Here is a 21,121-nt window from a genome sequence, read left to right as displayed (position 1 = left end):
ATCATCTTCGTCAACTTCCACAAGCCCTTAGTCAAACTCACTATATCCTTACTTTATTCACCACGATTGAAATGCTTTATTATGTCTAGTTTTACGGTAAGAGTAACACCCTTACATGCTCTTTTAGAGTTTCCCGATACCTTAGTACTCATCATTAATGCTTAAGCAACGCTGGCTAGAATGCAGTTCCGGGGGAGTGCGCGCGCTGCCTTTTTTGTTAACAGTGAAAACACCTTCTATTAGCGAAAACAAGTAACTAATGTAGGTCTTTCATAACAGCGAAGTGTCGTAAAGTGAACGTTCGATAAACGGTGGACACCTGTATTGGGCATGAAGTATCATTTGTGCAAAAACATTTATTTTCAGTAATCAATGTCTGGAATTAATGATAATGTCTAATAGATGGGGACACTAATTATGGATTGATTCACTATATGGTGTATACCTGTTATAGCAGCTTGAGTGATGGAAAGTCACCTTTATGGAACTCAAATCACTGCAAGAGACTTTGTGATGCAGAATAAAAATTTGCTTTTATAGAATGTATGTGGTGGAGGGGAAGATAATAAACACAAAGTGTATACAGAAAATTGGATGAGTTTCCCAAGCACAATAATCACAGTTTGCCATTTCACACAGGAATGCCACTTAAGGATATTTGCTTTGGAAACTGACAAGGCAATCTTTGCTACTGATTCCTAAACATTCTAGTTAATCAAGCACCCCTTTCTCTTCCGCTGAAAATACAATTGTCTGCCTTTAGATATGTACCGATAAGGGTATTAATGATGAGAGAAATTGTTCCTATAGGAATGCATCTCCAGTTATTACAAAAGGAAGGTAAAAAGGGTTTGTGTTAATGCAATATGGATGGTTTCATTGAAATGCAACCCCTTTGTAATGTGGGGTGTGGGGGGGTGGTGCACTTGTACCTCATTCATTGACTTAAAGTCAGATACACATTGTTGATTAGCCATGGTTATTTATGCCTACAATGAGAGCTAAGTTTCATATGTTCATTTGTAATTGATCATTTTAGAATTTAAAATGATATATAGTTATCAGTTAGCTGTGTGCTGTCATAAAAATTAGTTTAAAGTGTTTGATATACAGAGCATTAATACATAGCAACAGAATTGGGTTATTTGGCTTATCAAGTCTGCTCTGCATTCAATCATGGCTGGTTTATTTTCCTTCTCAATCCCATTCCCAATCCCAATCCCAATCCTTTGACACCCTTACTAATCAAGAACGTGTCAACCTCCACATTAAATATACCCAATCATTTCAGAATCAGAATCTGGTTTATTATCACCTGCATGTGTCGTGAAATTTGTTAACTTAGCAGTTAATGCAATACATAATATAGAAGAAAATAAATAAATCACAGTACATGTATATTGAATAGATTAAAGATCATGCAAAAACAGAAATAATATAAAAAAAAGTGAGGTGGTGGTTATGGTTTCAATGTCCATTTAGGAATTGGATGGCAGAGGGGAAGTAGCTGTTCCTGAATCACTGAGTGTGTGGCTTCAGGCTTCTGCACCTCCTACCTGATGGTAACAATGAGAAAAGGGCATGCCCTGGGTGCTGGAGGTCCTTAATAATGGATGCTGTGAGACACCGCTCTTTGAAGATGTCCTGGGTACTTTGTAGGCTAGTACCCAAGATGGAGCTGAGTAAATTTACGACCCAGTGCAGCTTCTTCTAGTCTGGTGCAGGAGCCCCCCTCCCATACCAGACAGTGATGCAACCTATCAGAATGCTCTCTGTGGTACATTTGTAGAAGTTTTTAAGTGTTTCTGTGGACATACCAAATCTCTTCAAATTCCTAATGAAGTTCTGTCACTGTCTTGCCTTCTTTATAGCTGCATCGATATGTTGGAACCAGGTAAGATCCTCAAAGATCTTGACACCCGGGAACTTGAAACTGCTCTCTCTCGCCTCTTCTGATCCCTCTGAGGATTGGTATGTGGTCCTTCATCTTACCCTTCCTGAAGTCCACAAGTAGCTCTTTTATCTCGTGTTGAGTGCAAGGGTGTTGCTGTGACCTCACTCCACTAGTTAGTATATCTCACTCCTGTACGCCCTCTCATCTCTGAAACAGAGATCACAGGGTCAGTGGGTGCAGCAGGAATCTTCACAGCTGCAGTTATATTCCCCACAATTCGCTACCCTCTGGCTAAAAAGTTCCCACTTGTCTCTGTTCTAAAGAGAAGTCTTTCTATTCTGAGGTTGTGCACTCTGGTCCTAACTTTTCCAATATTGGAAACATCCTGTCCATGTCCACTAAAGCCAGGCCTTTCAATATTTAGTAGGTTTCAATGGGATCCTGCATCATCTAAACACCAGCAAGTACAGGTCCAGAGCTATTAAACACGCTGTACATTAACCCTTTCATTCCCAGGATCACTCTCATAAACTATCTCTGCTGCTCTCCAGAATCAGCATATCCTTTCTTAGATAAGGCTACAAACAGTATTCCAAATGTGTACCAAGTTACTGGGAGTTCACATCATGGATGACATCCCCTGGTCCCTTAATATCACTTCCATGAAAAAGAAGGCACAGGAGCGCTGCCACTTCCTAAGAAAATTGAAGCAAGCAAGGCTCCCACCCTCCTTAAGTGCATTTTACAGAAGCACCATTGAGAGCATCCTGACAAGTTGCATCTCCATCCGGTATGGGAACAGACGAGCATTGGACCGGAAGCCTCTACAAAGGGCTGAGAACAGCTGAGAGGATCATAGGGGTCTCCCTACCATCCATCTGGGACATCTATCAGGAGCACTGTATTCACAGGGCCCTTGGTATTACTAAGGATCCCACTCATCCATCCAGCATCCTTTTTGACTTTCTACCATCAGGCAGGAGACTACAATTCATTAAAAACAAGAACAGTCTGGATGAGAAACAGTGTCTTCCCTCAGGCCATTAGGCTTCTGAACTCCCAGCCACGTCATATTCAAAGTGTCACTGGTTAATCTGAACTGTACCTTACAATATTTAATATTAATGCACTTTAGTGTGTTATTTATGTGTGATTCATTTGTAAATCTTATTCTTCATAGGTTATTGTGTGCTGTGTGTTTTACACCCTGGTTCAAAGAATCGTCGTCTAGTTTCTACATACATTATGTATGTTATATACACATGTAGTAAATGACAATGCTGTAAACTTCACTTGACTTGAAATGTGGTCTGATCACTATAAAGCCTTTTATATTTAAGTCCTCTCAGGTAGCATTGCTTCTGCTCTTCTTATTGTCAGCTCAGTCTGCAAGTTAACAGTAACTCTTGCACTAGACTCACAAGACCTTTTGCACATCCAATTTCTGACTTTGATCCCTGTTTATAATGCTTTTATTTTTTTTTTACCAAAGTGCACTTCCCTGCACTATTCCATCTGCCACACTTTTGGAGACTCCCTGCTTCCTCACCACTACCTGCCCGTTCACCTATCTTTGCTTTATACACAAACTTGGCCTCAGACCCATCATTGAGATCATATATGAAAAGTAGCAGACCCAACACTGACTCGTACAGAGCACCACTAATCACTGGCAGCCAACCAGAATAGGCCACTTTATTCCTTCTGCCTCCTGCCAGTCAGCCAATCTTTATCCATGTTTGTATCTTTTTTGTAATATCATGGGCTCTTACTTTGTTTAGCAGGCTCATGTGCAGCACCTTATAAAAACCATTCTGAAAACCCAAGTAAACAAGGTAAATGACTCTCCTTATCTATCATGCTTGTTATTTTCTCAAGGAATTCTAACAGATCTGTCAGGCAAGATTTCTCCTTTAGGAAACCATGCTAACTTAGCCCTATTTTATCATGTTCCTCTAAGTCATTCAAAACCTTATCCTTAACCTTGTGTAGATCACATCTACAAGGAGCTCTGTCACAGGATAGCAGCATCCATCATCAAGAACCCCCAGCACCCAGGCCATGGTCTATTCTCACTGCATAGGAGACTTAGGACCCACACCACCAAATTCAGGAGCAGTTATTATCCCTCAGTCAGCAGGCTTTTGAACCAGGGTGTATAAATTCACTACTTCATTCGTCCCATCACTGAAATGTTCCCATTTCTAATCCAGGATAGTATCACATCTGTAGAAAGGGAGCACATTGTGGAAGGATCACTTATTGAGTCAGTGGGTGTTAATAAGAAATAGGAAAGGAGCAATCATTCTATTGGGAATATTCTATAGAACTACCCCCCCAATGGTAACAGATCAGGAGTCATATTTTGGAAAGATGCAAAAATAACATGGCTTTTGTCATGGGGGACTTCAACTTCCCTGATATTGATTGGCATTTCATCAGTAAAAAAAAGTTTAGATGGTGTGGAATTTGTTAGGTGTGTCTGCAAAGTGTTCCTGACACAGTTTGTAGACAGGCTGGCTAGAGGAGAGACCCTTCTAGACCCTACTTGGCAATAAACCTGGTCAGATGACAGATCTCTCAGTGGATGAGCATTTTGGAGAGTGTGATCACAACTACATGTCCTTTACTATAGCCATGGGCAAGGATAGGAGCAGACTATTTAATTGGGGAGGGGGAATTAAGATATTAGGTAGGAACTTGCGAACGTAAATTGGGAACAAACGTACACAGGAAAATGCACAACAGAATTGTGGAGGTTGTTTAGGGAACACTTGCATGGCATTCTGTTTAGATTTTCTGACTGAACCAGGGAAAGATTGATAGGCTGAAGGAATCCATGGTTGATCAGAGATGTGGAACATCTAGTTAAGGAGAAAGAGACACACTTAAGGTTTGGAAAGCAAGGATCAGACGGCTCTAGAGAGTTAAAGGATAGTCAAGAAGGAGGTTAAGCTAGAAGGCTTTGCCAAGTAGGATTAAGGAAAGCCCCAAGGTGTCCTACATGTATGTGAAGAACAAGAGGATGATTGGAGTGAGGGTAAGACTGATCAGGATACAAGTAGAAATGGGTAACTGGAGTCAGAGGAGGTAGGGGTGGCTCTTTATTAATACTTCATTAAGTATTCACCAGCGAGAGGGACATTGACGAATGTGTGGTCAATGTAGAACAGGCTGATATGCTTGAACGTGCTGATGTTAAGAAAGAGGATATAGTAGAACTTAAGAAAATCATTAAAATAGATGTCTCCCAGATAGGATGGGATATACCTCAAGTTATGGGAAGCAAGGGAAGAAATTGCTGTACTTTTGATGACAATCTTTGCAGCCTAACTTACACCACAGGAGTAATACCAGATTGTTGGAGAATGGCAAATGTCATTCCATTGTTCAAGAAAGGTAATAGATATACTCCTGGGAATTATAGACCAGTGAGTCTTGTGCCTGAGATGGGCAAACTATTCAAGAGGCCTAATTTATGAGCATTTGCAGAAGCATAATGTGATTAGGGATAGTGAAGCTTTGTGACATGACTTTGTGAGGAGCATTTCATGCCTCATAAGCCTGATTAAATTCAAGGAGGTAACAAAACACATTTGATATGGTGTATGTGGATTTTAGTAAGGCATTTGACAAGTTTCCCTATGGTTGATTCATTCAGAAAGTCAGGAGGCATGGGATCCAGGGAAATTTGCTGATGTTGGTTCAGAATTGGCTTTTCCACAAAAAGATGGAGGGTGGAAATAGATGGAGTGGATTCTGCCTGGAGGTCAGTGACCATCAGTGCTCCACAAGGATCTGAACTGGGACTCTTACTGGTTTTGATTTTTGTAAATAACTTGGGTGAGTAGGCGGAAGGGTGAGATAGTAAGTTTTCAGATAATACGAAGGTCCAGATAACTCAAAGGTTGGTGGTGTTTTGGATAGTGTAGAAGATTGTCATAGGTTACAATGGGAGTTCAGTGCAGAAAAGTGTGGTGAATCACTTTGGAAGGTCAAACTTGAAGGCAGAGTACAGGATTAATGGGAGGATTTTTAAATGTGGATGAACAGAAGGATCTTGGGTTCATGTCCACTGATCCCTCAGAATTACACTGCAAGTTGATAGTGTTAAGAAGGTTTATGGTGCATGGGCCTGTACTAGTCAAGGGATTGAGTTCAAGAGCCACGAAGTAATGTTGCAGCTCAGAAAAACTGGTTAGACCACACTTGGAGTTGTGTTCAGTTGTAGTCACATTATTATAGGAAGGATGTTGAAGCTTTTTATAAGGTCAGAGATGATTTACCAGGGTGCTGCCTGGATTAGAGAGCATGTCTTATTAGTTGTATGGGTTAGGGCTTTTTGCAGAGGAGGAGGATGAGAGGTAACTTGGTAGAAATGTACAAGACAGAGTGGATAGCCAGAGACTTCTTCCCAGGGTGGGAATGGGTAATACAAGGGGCCATTTAAGAGACTTTTACAAAGGCACATGGATGAAAGAAAAATGTAGTACTATGTGGCATGGAAGGGTTAGACTAATCTTGGAATATGTTAAAAGGTCAGAACCATCATGGGCTGAGCAGCCTGCACTGTGCTGCCCTGTTCTATGTTCTGATGGTTATTCAAATTGTACATGAAATGTATTGTAATGAAAAATGCCATTGCTGCACTATTTTATGAGTTATATTAGATTTCAGTGATTGCTCCCCTTATGCTTTCCTAATTTTCTGTTCAGCCACTCTTGCATGTTGGGAATAATTGACTATTGCTACCTGTGCATTATGCTCCAGAAAATAATTCACTCTCAAGGTACGAAAAGGGAATTTTGCTTGTGACTCATCAAGTATTCTCTTCAAAGTTGTATGCTATAATATGTGTTGGGTTACATTGCTCTCATTTCAGAAATGAACATCTAGTACCAGAACCACAATGTGGGAAACTTGAGTAATTTGCATTAAGCATTTTCTGTTACCTGAGAGATGAACAATATACCTTGGTTCCTCCATAAATTAAATATTAAAAATGTGGACTTAAAAAGGTCACAGGATTTATTTGTTCAATGGTTATTACATTTGTTTTATGCTTCTGTTACATATAATTAAGCCCTTCAATATGTTGGAAAAAGAAAAAACAAGTCCCAGACATTTAAAATGATTGCATTCTTTAGTTATTTTGTGGAATCCAGTTTAAGGTGGTACTGGTGAAGCACAGCAACAACTTGCTGGTGGCAAATTCAACTATAAATTATTGTATTAAACACACTTCTACTCGATACAATCACTGCAATCAATAGCCTGTAACTTCTCTTTTGGAGTTGAGCTTGTAATCGCCTGTACGATCAAGCATATTTGCAATGCGAACTGAATTCTTGCAGGTGAAGCCAGTTGTGGTGTGGCGTGTATGGGATGAAATGAGGTGGCAGGTCCTAGGCCCAAGAGTGGCGCATGAGCCAATGTTTGGTCACTGCAGTAGTGGACTTGTAGGTGATTTGAAGTGGCAGAACTGAGGTGAGCGGAGGTGAGGCAGAGTTGAAGCAGTGGGGCCCAGGCCTGGGTCCAAGAATGAAGAAGACTGAAAAATTGCAGCAGTCATTCCACTTTTGAAGAAGGGAGAGAGGCAGAAAAAGGAAACTATAAGCCAGTTAGTCTGACCCCTAGTTGGGAAGATGTTGGAGTTGATTATTGAGGTACATGATAAAATAGGCCATAGCATGGTTTCCTCAAGAAAGTCTTGTCAGGCAAATCTATTGGAATTCTTTAAGGAAATAACAAGCAGGATAGACAAAGGATAATCAGTTGATGTTGTGTACTTGGATTTTCAGAAGGCCCTTGACAAGGAGCCACACATGAGGCTGTTCTACAAGCTATGAGCCCATGGTTACAGGAATGATTCTAGCAGTGGCTGATTGGCAGGAACAGAATGGGAATAAAGGGAGCATTTTCTGGCTCCACAGGTGTCTATGTTGGGAACAATTTTTACATTAGATGTCAATGGTTTGAATGATAGAATTGATGGTTTCGTTGCAAAGTTTGAAGATAGGCGGAACGACAGTAGTTTTGAGGAAGTAGAGAGGCTACAGAAGGGCTGAGACAGATTAGGAGAATTGGCAAAGAAATGGCAGGTCGAATAGTGTCGGGAAGTGTGTGGTTATGCACTTTGGTAGAAGAAATGAAAATGACTATTTTTAAAATGGAGAAAAAGTACAAAAAACTGAGGTGCAAAGGGACCTAGGAATCCTTGTGCAGGGTTTCCTAAAGGTTAATTTGTAGGTTAAGTTTGGTGAGGAAGGGAAATGCAATGTTAGCATTCATTTCAAGGGGACTGGAATATAAAAGCAAAAATGTAATGTTGAAACTAAGTGAGGCCTCACTTAGAGTATTGTGAGCAGGTTTGTGCCCCTTATCTTAGAGAGGATGAGCTGGAGAGGGTTCAAAGAAGGTTCATGAAAATGATTCCAGGATTAAATGGTTTGTCATTGGAAGAATGTTTAATGGCTTTGGGCCTGTGTCCACTAGAATTCAGAAGAATGAGGGGTGACCTCATTGAAACCTATCGAAAGGTGAAAGGCCGTGATAGAGTGGAAATGGAGAGAATATTCATGTGGTGGGAGATTCTAAGACCAGAGGGCACAGCCTCAAACTGGAGGGATGTCCTTTGAGAACAGAGATAATGAGGAATTTCTTTAGACAGAGTGGTGATCTGTGGAATTCTTTGCCATAGGTAGCTGTGGAGGTTAAGTCTTTATATATTCTTGATTGGTCAGGGCATGAAGGGATACGGGGAGAAGGCAGGAGAGTGGGTTGAGAGGAAAATTGAATCAGCCATGATGAAGTGACAGAGCAGACTTCATGGGCCAAATGGCTTAATTCTGCTCCTCTATATTATGGTCTTATGCTCTTTGCCTGTGAAGCTGTATTGATTGTTTAACATCATTAAGTAATTGCTCTTTGATCTTGTTCATTTTCTCTTTCCTTTCCTGTGTCATTTCTTTGGCAAAGTTGTCACTATACAGATATGCACTTGAAGGAAAGAACTGATGAACTATGTGATTCTAGAAGATGAGGATTACCATGTAAATTGAAATCGTATATATCTTTAGATTTCTTGAGATTGTCTCTGGTGATCTTTTCTTGTTTCCCCCTTATTGCTGTGACATGTATCCTATAATCCAACCCAATATATGATCTAATATCTGACCTAAATAGGTCCAGTCGTATAGGCAGACTACCTGTAGTGAGGGCGACGAAGTTATGGTCAAGTGAGGCAAACAAGGATTTACAGGACTGCTTTGAATCAGTGGACTGGACAGCATTCAGGTATTCACCTTCAGATCTGAATGAACATGTCATAGCTATCACTGATTTCATCAAGACACGTTTGGATGAGTTTGTGCCTTCGAGAACATACCGAGTTGCCCCAAACCAGAAGCCCAGGATGAACTTGAAGATTTGCAGTCTGCTGAGAGCTAGATCTGTGACGTTCAAGGCTGGTATCTAGAATCCTACAAGAAATCCATGTATGGCCTACAGAAAGCCATTGTGAGTGTGAAAAGGCAACTCCAAGTGAAGCTAGGGACAGAATCGGATGCACACCAGCTGTGGCAGGTTTCTTGTGCCATTTCTTCCTATAGGGTGAAACATAACAGCATAAATGGCAGTGATGCTCAACTCCCCAATGTGCACTTTTATGCACACTTTGAAAGGAAGAATTGCACTACACCTGTGTGAATCCCCAGAGCATCTAGCGACCCTATAATCTCTGTCTTGGAGGTCAATGTCCAAACATCCTTCAAGTGGGTAAACCCTCCCAAGTTTTCAGACCCTGATGGGTCTACCTGGCCAGGATCTGAACACAAGGACTTGTAACTGCTGCAATTTGCCTACTACAGCAGACACTATCTCACTGGTTCTCCACTCTGCTTTGGAGCACTTGGACAACCACAAGACATACATCAGGCTACTTCTTATCAATTACAACTTGGTATTCAATACCACCATTTCCTTGGTACTAATAACTAAGCTTGGAAACCTGGGCCTCTGTACTTCCCTAGCAGCTGGATACCCTTTCCTTGTTGGAAGACTACAGTCAGTGCAGATAGGTAATAACATATTATCCTTGTACACTATCAACACAGGTGCACCTCAAGGATGTGTGCATAGCCCATTGCTCTACTGCCTCTATACTCATGACTGTGTGACTAAGCACAGCTGAAATGCATCTATAAATTTACTAATGACATCATTATTGGCAGAATCTCAGATGAAGAGTCTTACAGGGATGAATTAGATCAGCTGGTTCAGTGATGTAGCAATAACCTAGCATTTGACATTAGTGAGTCCAAGGAACTGATCTTGGACACCAGGAAAAGGAAGTTGGGAGAAACCAGTTCTTAGTGAGGCATCAAAGTGGAAAGAGCAGCTTGAAATTCCTGGACATTACCATTTCAGAGTATTTATTCTGGGCCCAACACATTAATACAATCATGTAAATGGCACATCATTTCTATTTTGTTAGGAGTTTGAGATTTGGTTTTTCACTACTCGTACTAATTTCTATAGCTATACAATGAGAGCATTCTGATTAGTTGCATTACAGACAGGTGTGGAGCCTCCAATGCATGGAATTGCAAGAGGGTTACAAACTCAACCAGCTCCAAGGTCACCACCCTCCCCATCATCGAAGACTTCAAGAAGTGTCTTAAGAAAGAGACATCCATTGTCAAGGACCCTCACCTGTGTTCTCATTTTTACCATCAGTTATGAGGTACAGGAACCTGAAAACCATGCTCACAATTTAGGAACAGCTTCTTCCCTCTAGCCTTTGGATTTCTGAACAGTCTATGAATACCATCTTGTTATTCCTTTTTACAATACTATTTGTCTTCGCACAGCACTGCTGCCATGAAACAAATTTCATGCCTTATTTCAGTGATAGTAAATCTGATTCTGATCCTAAAAGCTTTTATTTGTCCTTTGGATTGAATCATTGTATGGCTATAAGGTGATTGCAGCAGACTTCATATGAGTCGCATGTGTTTTTTTTAACGTAAAATAAAAGCATCTGTAAACTTGTAATCTTATTTTCACATCATTTATTCTTTGAAGTATATTCTCCCAATTCTCTGTAGTTACTGAGGTACATGCTCATTTTAAATGTACTTACCAGTAAAATTTACTGTTTCAGGGTCTGTTCAGCTGCTCTTTAGTGAAATGAAATGAGAATAAAGGGAACTAGCTGGCTCTAGCACTGGCTGTGACCAGTTGCATTTCTGAGCATTGAATACTGTATCCACAAGCTGTGGGAACTTCTGGTAGGTTTTCTTAAATCATCAAATGTGTTCCACAAGTGGTGATATAAAGAATATAGTATACTCAGCAGTTTTGTTTTTAAAGTGCTTTTAGTCATGAATCTTCAACAGCAGCTGAATTCGCAATTGATCCATCAACAGAGTAGATTCATTGTAGAAAGCTTTTTTTGGCATTTTCAACTAAATGAAGTGTCGTAAATATGTGAATGGGTGTTAAAGGATTTAGTAGGTTTTTATCTTAATGCATGTGTTGGAAAGCTGTTTCTTCAGCAATGTGGGTGGCAGGTTATGCTAATTTATAATGGGTTGTTATAGGCTGTCTACAGTTTCAAAATAGGCGTTCAACCACTTGGAAAATGTTACTATTGTCTCCATTTTGTGAACTCAGCCCATTCTGAATTCCCAAATGACCTTAGAAAACGATGTAATCATATATACCTAAACTTTCACGTTTGTTGTGTGTAATCTACTTTCAGACAAGTAAAAAGTTTTAATCTTAAAAATAAGTTATAGATTTTACTTTGAAACTCACTTTAATGCCAATGGAAATACATTAAACTGATACCCAGTACTCAATGTTTGTATTCAATTTATGAACAGAAACTTGGCTGTTTTACATTAATATTAAAACTGACTTAAAGAATGATATGTAAATGTAATCAATTGCTTAAAAAGTTTGCCAAGAAAATCTTCCTGTAGTAAAACAGTGCATGGGCAATTCATTATGGTTGAAAGTCTATTTGGCTTTATACAGCCAAGTTAAATAATTTTAATTCAACACAATGAATATGTTTTGGTTACAAGCTGTTAGAATGGTCAGCTTAAATACCCTCTAGCAGTACTCTGATATTCAAGTAAAATATACATGGTGTACTTTTGTTCATCTTTCCTAATGGAAAAGTGAAGTTTTATTCAATATTTTTGTTGAAGTCGTCCAGGATGTTGAAACAGTAATTTTAACATGTTTGAGTTCACATAATACTTCCATTTTTATTTGTGCAGGTGCAAGATTTTTGTTCCATCATAGCATTCTCTTTTTCCTTCCTTTTCCCTCCATACCTCATCCATAACTACTTCCTCTATTTCACTTTATCCTGAGATGTTTGGTTGCTCAAGATTTGAGCATAAGACAGTCTTGTGACAGCCAGCTTCTCATTTGTTTATTGCCCCAGTACCAGTCAGTCAATGTGACATAGCTCTGAGGCAAGACTACTATTATTATGAGTTAGAGTTCTAATTTGGAGCTAGCTTAAAATCTAGGCTGATGCCCCTGGAGAAATGCTCAATTGTGAAAGAATCTGTGGAAGAGATGGACTTTGTAGGAAGCTAGGAATAACATTGCAGAGATCTCTGCAGAGATGTTTTGAATCATCTTTAACTGCAGGTGAAGTTCCAAAAGACTGGAGAGTGTTATTATACTGTTACTTAGGAAGGAAATAAATCTAAGACAGTAAACTATAAGCCAGTGTGCCTGACATCAGTGTTGAACAAGTTACTGGAGGCGTTTCTGAGATCTACCAGCATTGGATAGGTAAGGACTAATTGGGGATAGTCAGCAAAGCTTTGTGTATGGGGAAATTGTCTCTCTCAAATCTGATGGGTAACCAAGCATTTTGATGATGGGAGAGTAGTGGACAATGTCGATATAGACCTTAGCAAAGCCTTTGACAAGGTTCTGTATGGAAGGCAAGGCTGGAAGGTTATATTGCATGGGATCCAAGGAGATCAGTCTAATTGAATACATAATTGGCTTGATGTTGGGAAGCAGAGGGATGATGGAATGTTATTTTTCAGACTGGAAGCCTGTGACTACTGGTGTGACCATTGTTGTTCATCATTTAAATAAATGACTACGGTGGGTGGAATTTGTGACTAAGTTTACATTATTTCCTGATTTCCAGTTAGTTTCAGCCATTCCCTGAATTCCAGCTGGTGAGGTACACAAATGGAATTTAATGTAATATAATTAAAAATCTCCCTCACATTGTAATCATAAAAGAAAAACACAGATACTAGTTTTTAGTAAAAACAGAAGATGTTGTAAATACTAAGGGGTCAGACAGCAACTTTGCGGGGTGGGGAGAGAGTAGTTAGCTGTCTTGGCAAATGATTTTTCAGAATAAATTTCTTTGCTGCTCTTGATCTTTAAAAAAGAACAAAGGGAGGTTTACATTTTATAATGCAGGTTATGGTAGTCTGCAACAAGTGTTTCACAGCCAGTAAACTACTTTTGAATGTAGAAATTGCAGCTTTTAATTTTTTTACATAGCAAAAACCTGCAACCAAATGTTTGTCATTGGTCAGATATTCTGTTTTTGTAATACCGGTTGAGGGGGTAAATCCTGGCCACAATACCATGGCTAGCCATCTTGCATTATAGTGTCTTGTAATTTTTTAAAATTGACCTGAGAGGGCACATGTGGCTCCAGATCACCTTTGGTGCAATACCAGGATGGGTATCTGAGATTTTGATGTTCAACTCACTGGCTTGAGGCATTATTCCATAATCTTCTGACTCAAAGGCACATTTCGATAGTTGTGCCTAATACATGTGATGCCAATTTTGGATCTCCTACATTTGGAGAGTTGTATCATTTTAATCTTGTATTGTGAGTAGTCTTTTTCTTACATTTCTATCTGCTACATTTTAGTTTTTGTAAAATAAGTTGTATGTAGCTTCCACTATATTTTAAGGTCTGTGGCTGATGAACTTAAGCTACAATAATGCATAATGGAACTACTTACAGATTTAAAAATTGAGTAGTTCTAAGGTCATATTCTCATTGCACTTATTTGTTTTCATATGCTGTTAGCATACTGGAGTTATTTTGTCTATGCTTGCAATAAGATGGAATCAGTGTTTAAACTCTTGTTTCTAATTTAACTACAGCAATTGGAACTAGTGGAGCCCAGCGGCTGGATTCATGTTCCACTCACTGATATCAACAAGAAGCCAATCCGTACGTTTATGATACAGATTGCTGTACTAGCCAATCATCAGAATGGAAGAGACACACACATGAGGCAGATTAAAGTCTACACGCCAGTGGAAGAAAGTTCAATTGGTAAATTTCCTAGATGTACCACTATAGACTTCATGATGTATCGCTGCATCAGATGATTGAACATTAAATCAAATGTTTTGTGTACATTCTTTGATGATTACATCAGTAGTCACTTTTTCTTAATCAGCAATGGTCTTTTTTTATCATGAAAATGTTCTATATTGAATGGATGCAAAATAAAAATAATTTATCAAACCTCGCACTTTGAGAATTATTTGTCTGCTGCCTTCACAGTATATTGCGTATAAAGCTAGAGAGAGAGTTAAATACCTTCTCAAAAATCTCCCAAGCCAGAAGCTTGAGAAAACTTTGTGAAACTGCAGAAATTTAGGTAAAACACATGTTAGATTCAATTCAGAATTATTGCAAGCCTGAATATACTAATATTATTGATTATTCTCATGATCAGTGTTAAACAAGGTAATACATACATGCAACATTTTATTGTTATGCTGTGGATGAGAGTGAACGTGTGGTGGAATGATAGCAGTGAATGATAAACTTCACAGTTCCTTCAAATTACATCTTCTAAATGTTTACTGATGTTAAAGCTTGAGACTCTCAAATATTTAATGGCAAATAATGAATGGATAGAGATGGATAATCTTCTACCATGTTTGCTCAAAGTCAAAATCCAAATTAACCCCACAGGAAATGATGTAAAAAGCAGCTTGTGACCAGGAAGTGCTGTTTGTACAAAACAAACAGCGCCTCCAAAGGCCGAGCACTGTGCACCTGATAACCATGATGTCAAACTTATCTACTGAAACTAAAAGTCAAATGATCATTTCATTAAGTCTTTGGCAAAAAAGGATAGTCTCAGAAACTGGTCTTGAAAACAGTCTTACTGCACAGTCTTCAACCATTCTTGTTTCGAAAATGTCATCAGTGTTGATGTACTTTCTCATGGTGATGTCTCATGAGCAGATCGGACATGATGCACACCCAGAATGACCATCGGGTGAGGCACCTCTGAAGTGAGTCATGCTTTCTTAATACATCCTCCAACTTGCTGTAGCCCCTCAGAGTCAAGAAGAGGATAGAGTTCACTAAGTTAACTTTTGATTAGAATTAGTACCTGCTTGGTGATACATTGTTCTTCCTCAGCATACACCTGTCTTTGAACAGCAAGAAGGATTCTAACGTTTGCCTGATCCAGTTGCTCTGCACTGAGATTGCATATATGTGTGCCAACCACTACAAAGGCTGTCTTTGGTTACTTCTACAATCTTCAGTTTCTTATCAATTATACTCTCACAGGGTCTGAAATAACTTGGGTGCCTATTCTTCTGCACATTAGTCTTAAATGTGCTGAGAGTGGGCTAATGAGCGCCATCAAGCAAGATCTCACCCACTGTGACCCAACCCAGGTCCACAGATGGTGTCTCTGCCAAGCAACAGCAGAATCTCAGTGGATGAGTCAAGTGTGAGGATCTTGTCAGCCATGTCCTTAAGAAGTGACATTTTCACCCTGCTGCCCTCACAGTGGATTGCATACAAAGTTAGGCAGGCAGTTAAACACCTTCTCAAAAATCATCTGAGCTGGAAACTTTCTTCAGGGTTTTTAAATGTGAAAAGTTTGTGAAATTTCAGAAAGTTAAATAAAACACAGAATAAACTAATATTATTGATAACTATTATTCTCACTAACAGCATTAATCAAGGTAATACACATGCGGCATTCTGTCGCTGTGCAGTGGACTAAAGTGAACTTGTGCAACAGCAATAACTTAATGATGAATGATCAACATAATAGTTCCTTCAAAGTACATCTGCTAAATGCGTTATATTAAGAAAGCTTAAGACTCTCAGATATTGCTATTTCAAAGGCAAGTAAAGAGTGAATGGAAATAGATGTCTTTCTAACATGTTTACTCAAAGTTGTAATCCAAATTTTAACTTGCGCAGGAAATAATGTAAAAACAGCTTACAACCAGGAAGTGATGTTTGTACACAATGAACAACTCTTCGAGAGGCAGAACAGTATGACTGATTCTAACCCTTGGACTAAGACTACTTGGTTGTAAGAAATGTGATCGTCTGTTCTGAAGAATGATTAACTCTTATATACTGACTAGAAACATAGCTTTAAAATAATTAAAGTCTCTTCATTTACTTTTAGGTCATTTGTAGTCCATTGTGATAGCAAATTTATCCAGCTATGTAAAATACACTGATCCCACTGACCCTTCTAAAAAGATTACCAGAAAAGAAATTAAATTAAAATGCTACAGTGTACGTGCCTTTGGAATAATTGTATAAGGCAAGCCGTACTTGCTGTAAAATTATGACTACAAAAAAATCTGACAATTCACTATTTGTTTCTCAATCCAAATGGCCCCAAAGAAGGCAGCAGTGGGTAATTGCCTTGATTTACATCTGTTTGTTGTTAAGGTATTTTGTACAATGTTTTTATGATAGAAAGTTCTTGAATTTATATTGACATTGATGACAACAATAGTACATTTCCAATATAGTCGAGAATGGCAGGGGAATTTGCAGGCACTTTCCATTGCACCTCCTGTCCTTCCATTTCCTGATGACAGAGTTTGGGGATGCTGTACTTCGATATACCACTGCAGTGCATTTGTTTGTAGGGTGTAGGACAAAGGTAAAACATTCACGTAAGTGAGAAATGATGTAAGTCAGTGCATGACATTGAGTAGGGCACCTATTATATTCTAAACCTGCCTATCAACCAGAAGTTTTTGCAAGTAAAATATGTGTGTTTATGCACCAAAACACTTAAATTATTGATAAAAGGGCAAAAAGAAGATTTGATTGGAGACTCAACACAGTTATTGATCAACTGAAGCCAAATTAATTTAGGCTGGGCCCACATAAACATTTGATTGTTTGATTCTGCCATTTGCTAATAATGAAATTTTTTTTTGCAGACTGGTATAGTGACAGCCAACATGAGCAATGTAATTCTACCCCCTCACTCTTTAATTATTTTAAGATACAGGGCAATGTAAGTTACAATGACTGAAATTGTTTAGAAATTTTCAGAAGTTCAAAATCCTCTTGCAATTGTATGCAAACAGTGAAATTCCAAACTTTAGCACAGTTGATTCCCACTGCTACCCCAACAGCACTACAATGCTAGGTTCCATGTCCAGAAACAGTGGGTAATCTGAATCAGAGCCAAATGAGGCCTGGCCCTCTCTCAGTGACTTCATTTCAAGCAAATGAGACAAATGAGTATAAGGTAATTTAGACTTTTTGGAATTGCATGTATTTAATTGTTTATAAGTGTTTGATGTGTGTTTCAGATGAAATAAAACACTTTAATAAGATTAATAACTCTTTAATGTCAGATCTTTACAAAAATTAAAACTTTTGGTAGCCATTTCAACCAGGGACATTGCATCAACATGGAGGACTCTGCTGGTCGGGGTTGACCATGAATGTTGCATCCCAGCTGTCAACATGATGAGCAAATCACTATGCAAACCAGGGCAGTATGATAAGAAGAGTAAGCTGTTGCCCATGTAGCAAGATACCTTTCTCCACGTAGCTGACGAATCCAAAAATGGCAGAGACCGACGCAGTTTCAGTCAGTGTTGAACTCAGTGTTGGGTTGCCTGATGGACACCTGCTCCAGATTTTTCCTTGGGGTTTACTCCTGAAGCCTTCCCCGTGAGAGGGTATAGTTGCAGGGTAGCAGAGCTCAGAATTTTCCTTCTAGGTGAGTTGCCATCATGGGGCTAATGAGCCCCATTTGCCCGAAGAGACAAGTTTTAAGGCGCCAATAATCCACCTTTGCTCCTTCTCCTATCAGTAGAAACTGCTCTGCTGGGCTTAATAGCTAAGCCACACATGAAGACCAGGAGCTGAACTTAGTTGTCAGAGGCTATTTGAGACACCTGCCACTGGGAGCATTTAATAGATAGTGGGAGCTTATTCCCATTACCACCCTGGCTGTAACATCCTTAAGGAGCTTGGATCAACATCTTTCAAAAGTATTTATATGGAATTCGTGATTGACAAAACCCTGCAGATCTCAAGGTGTCAAGGTAAAAGCTTAAGTGGGTTGGGATTTGAGCAGTTTGCAAAAGTTTTGGGCTATCAAGCCTTAGCCTACTGGAAATAGTTACAAATCAATTAGAAGCAGAATATTTTCTGCAGCATTGTTTTTAAAATTTGATGACATGTCCGGGAACGTAATATGTACAAGCTGGTGCATAACTGCTCTGTGTCTATATGTTAACACAGGGTTTCCATCAGTAATCTGGAGGTACTGTTTAGCAATGTAAACTCACAGCACAGAACATGTTTGCTAGTTCTATAAATGCTAAATGAGGGCAAAAATGTACCAATTTAACTTGCCAAGATTTAATATTTAGTGTGATCAATAGTCGATGTGCACAATCAATCCTGCGTTAATGTCAGGAAGCTATTTCCCCCCATTATCCTTAAAGTGATTGGATTACACAATGGAATCAGTTTATACTGCAATTTGTTCATCCAATAAATTGAACAAAAAGGAGATTAAAATGATTTCCTTTAAGTGCATGTGTTACATACTCGTGACACATGACAGTGGTGCCCTTGTCATGTGACTGGGGTTGAAGCTGTACTGGACTTGAGGTGATGGTCTTGTGATGGTGGAATGACGTCATTTTCCCGCCAGTAGAGATCATGTGATGGGTTTTTTTTACAGGTTATAAAAGGTAGACCCCACCCTGTGAGGAGGGGCAGTTCGTGGCTGGATTTGCCAAGTTGACTTCATGCCACTGCGTGTTTGAAGTGATGACGCAGTTTAGTTGAAGGATGAAGTTTTTATTTAATGCCTAAAGTTTAAAAGGTTAATGCCAACAGGTTCTTTATGATTCTGTTAGTTTGAGAATTGAAGGAGAGTGAAGATTCAAGGTTGGAAGTTAAAGATCGAGGAGAATCGCTTTCTACGGTGAAACGGGGGCGACCTTTGTTTGATCCTTATTTGGAAGGATTTCGTTGACTATCTTCGTGTTAATCCCTAGGTTTACCTAGAAAGGATTGAAGGTAGTGGAGAAGGAAAGGTCAGTGCCTTTAAGCCGTTCTGTTTCGTAAATTCTTCGTGGGAATTTCGACGTCGGGAATCGAAGCAAGCGACGTGAAAGAGAATTTAAATCGTCCTGTAAAGTCTCTCCTTTTAAATGGACTGTGAGCATATCGAACTTTTGGCAATATCACTTTAAGAACTGTTTTGGAATATCACTTTAAAGAACTGTTTTGGAATACCACTTTAAAGAACTGTTTTGGAATATCACTTTACGAACTGTTTGAACAGCCGCTCAGCAGCTGTTTCCGGTTACGGTAGTGTTTGTTTACTTTTGGGGGGTTTGTTTTCTGTGTTTAATAAACGGGTTGTTTGTTATAAGAAACCCTTGCCGAACTCATATATTTATTGTTGCCTGAATACGTAACATTAAATATGGGGGCTCGTCCGGGATCGAATCATTTGAGTTTAAATGCTTGCTGACTTTTAAATCGGTGTTTTGGAAACGGGGATTACTCGGTTCTTTTGTTTGACTTGTTGTGGTATTCGGCAGCAATGAATATTGATGAGTTTCTGGCTTCGCCAGCTGCAGAGGTGTTGGCGACGGCGAAAAAAACTGAGGTGTTTGAGATAGCTAGTAGATTGCAACTTAAAGGTATTTTGCAGACTACTTCTAAGGCTGTAATACAGAGGAAAATCGCGTCACACTATGTGGATTCGGGTGTTTTTGATGAATCGATTTTAGAGTCGTTTCAAATAAGTAAACTGGAGATGCAGTTGCAAATCGAACAAATGAAATTGGAACAAAGTAAAGCTGATTTGGAGAGGTGTAAATTGGAGGCAGAACAAAAGAAGAGAGAATTTGCATATGCAATGGAGGAATTAAGGACTGGAAATCAGTCTTCTGGTTCTAAAAAAACGTTTGTTGCTAGTCAAGAAATTAAATTGGTCCCTCCATTTAGTGAAACAGAAGTGGAAAGGTATTTTCAACATTTTGAAACTATTGCTCTGATGTCAGAGTGGCCGAAAGATAAATGGTCAGTGTTGTTACAGAGTGTAATTAAAGGCAAAGCACAACAAGTTTACACAGCTTTAACAGCTGCACAAGCTCTTGATTATGATATTGTAAAGAGTCATATTTTAAACGCATATGAGTTAGTCCCAGAAGCATATAGGGAAAGATTCAGAAGTTTGAAAAAGTCTGTGGAAAAAACTTATGTGGAATTTGCCTATGATAAAGCTATGTGTTTTGAGAGATGGGTTTCTTCTAAAAATGTAAATGGGGACTATGATACATTGAGAGAGCTGATTTTAATGGAGGAATTTAAAAGAAGCATTCCTGTTGAAGTAAGGATCTACTTAAATGAGAAGGATACTGATAAATTGCAGGACTGTGCTAGATTAGCTGATGAGTATGTTTTGATCCACAAGAACAAATTTCCTCAGGGCAGAATTTTTAAGAGGAAAAATAACATGGAGACTCCAGATAAATTTGAAATTAAATCGGGGGTTAATGAGGAAGTTGATGAGAAAGGAAAGCCAGTGAAGGAAAGACAGTTTGGTCTTACTTGTAACTATTGTAAGAAGCCTGGCCATGTAATAGCTAACTGTTTCAAATTGAGAAAGAAAGAGAAGGAAGCAGTTCCAGATGCTTGTGTGCAACATACTGAAGAACCTGTAAAGTTACAGGGTTTGATAAAAACAAATGAGGCTTTGTTAGAGTCTGACCAAGTTAGAAAGGGATTGAAAGATACTGATGCTTATATTGATGATTTAGTGACAGGAAATGATACTTGGGAAGCACACATTATTGCGATGGAGAAATTGTTTGAAAGGCTTTCAAAAGCTAACTTAACTATAAATTTAGCTAAGAGTGAATTTGGACATGCCA

General features: G+C 39.0%; 1 protein-coding gene across 1 annotated transcript in view; it reads left to right on the top strand.

Annotated features, from left to right (window-relative positions):
- anapc10 (anaphase promoting complex subunit 10) overlaps positions 1–14,441 on the top strand; it is a 29,887-nt gene extending 15,446 nt beyond the window's left edge. Inside the window, exon 4 of the mRNA XM_059964988.1 lies at positions 14,072–14,441. Within this exon, the coding sequence (XP_059820971.1) occupies positions 14,072–14,302 (231 nt within the window). The 3' untranslated portion in view covers positions 14,303–14,441. The remainder of the gene's footprint in view (positions 1–14,071) is intronic.
- The last annotated feature ends 6,680 nt before the right edge of the window (positions 14,442–21,121 follow it).

This window comes from Hypanus sabinus, chromosome 3 (genome assembly GCF_030144855.1).
Source record: "Hypanus sabinus isolate sHypSab1 chromosome 3, sHypSab1.hap1, whole genome shotgun sequence".
In the NCBI taxonomy this organism is placed as follows: Eukaryota; Metazoa; Chordata; class Chondrichthyes; order Myliobatiformes; family Dasyatidae; genus Hypanus; species Hypanus sabinus.
Note: the sequence above shows the minus strand (reverse complement) of the source record. Positions and strands in the feature narration are given on the sequence as shown.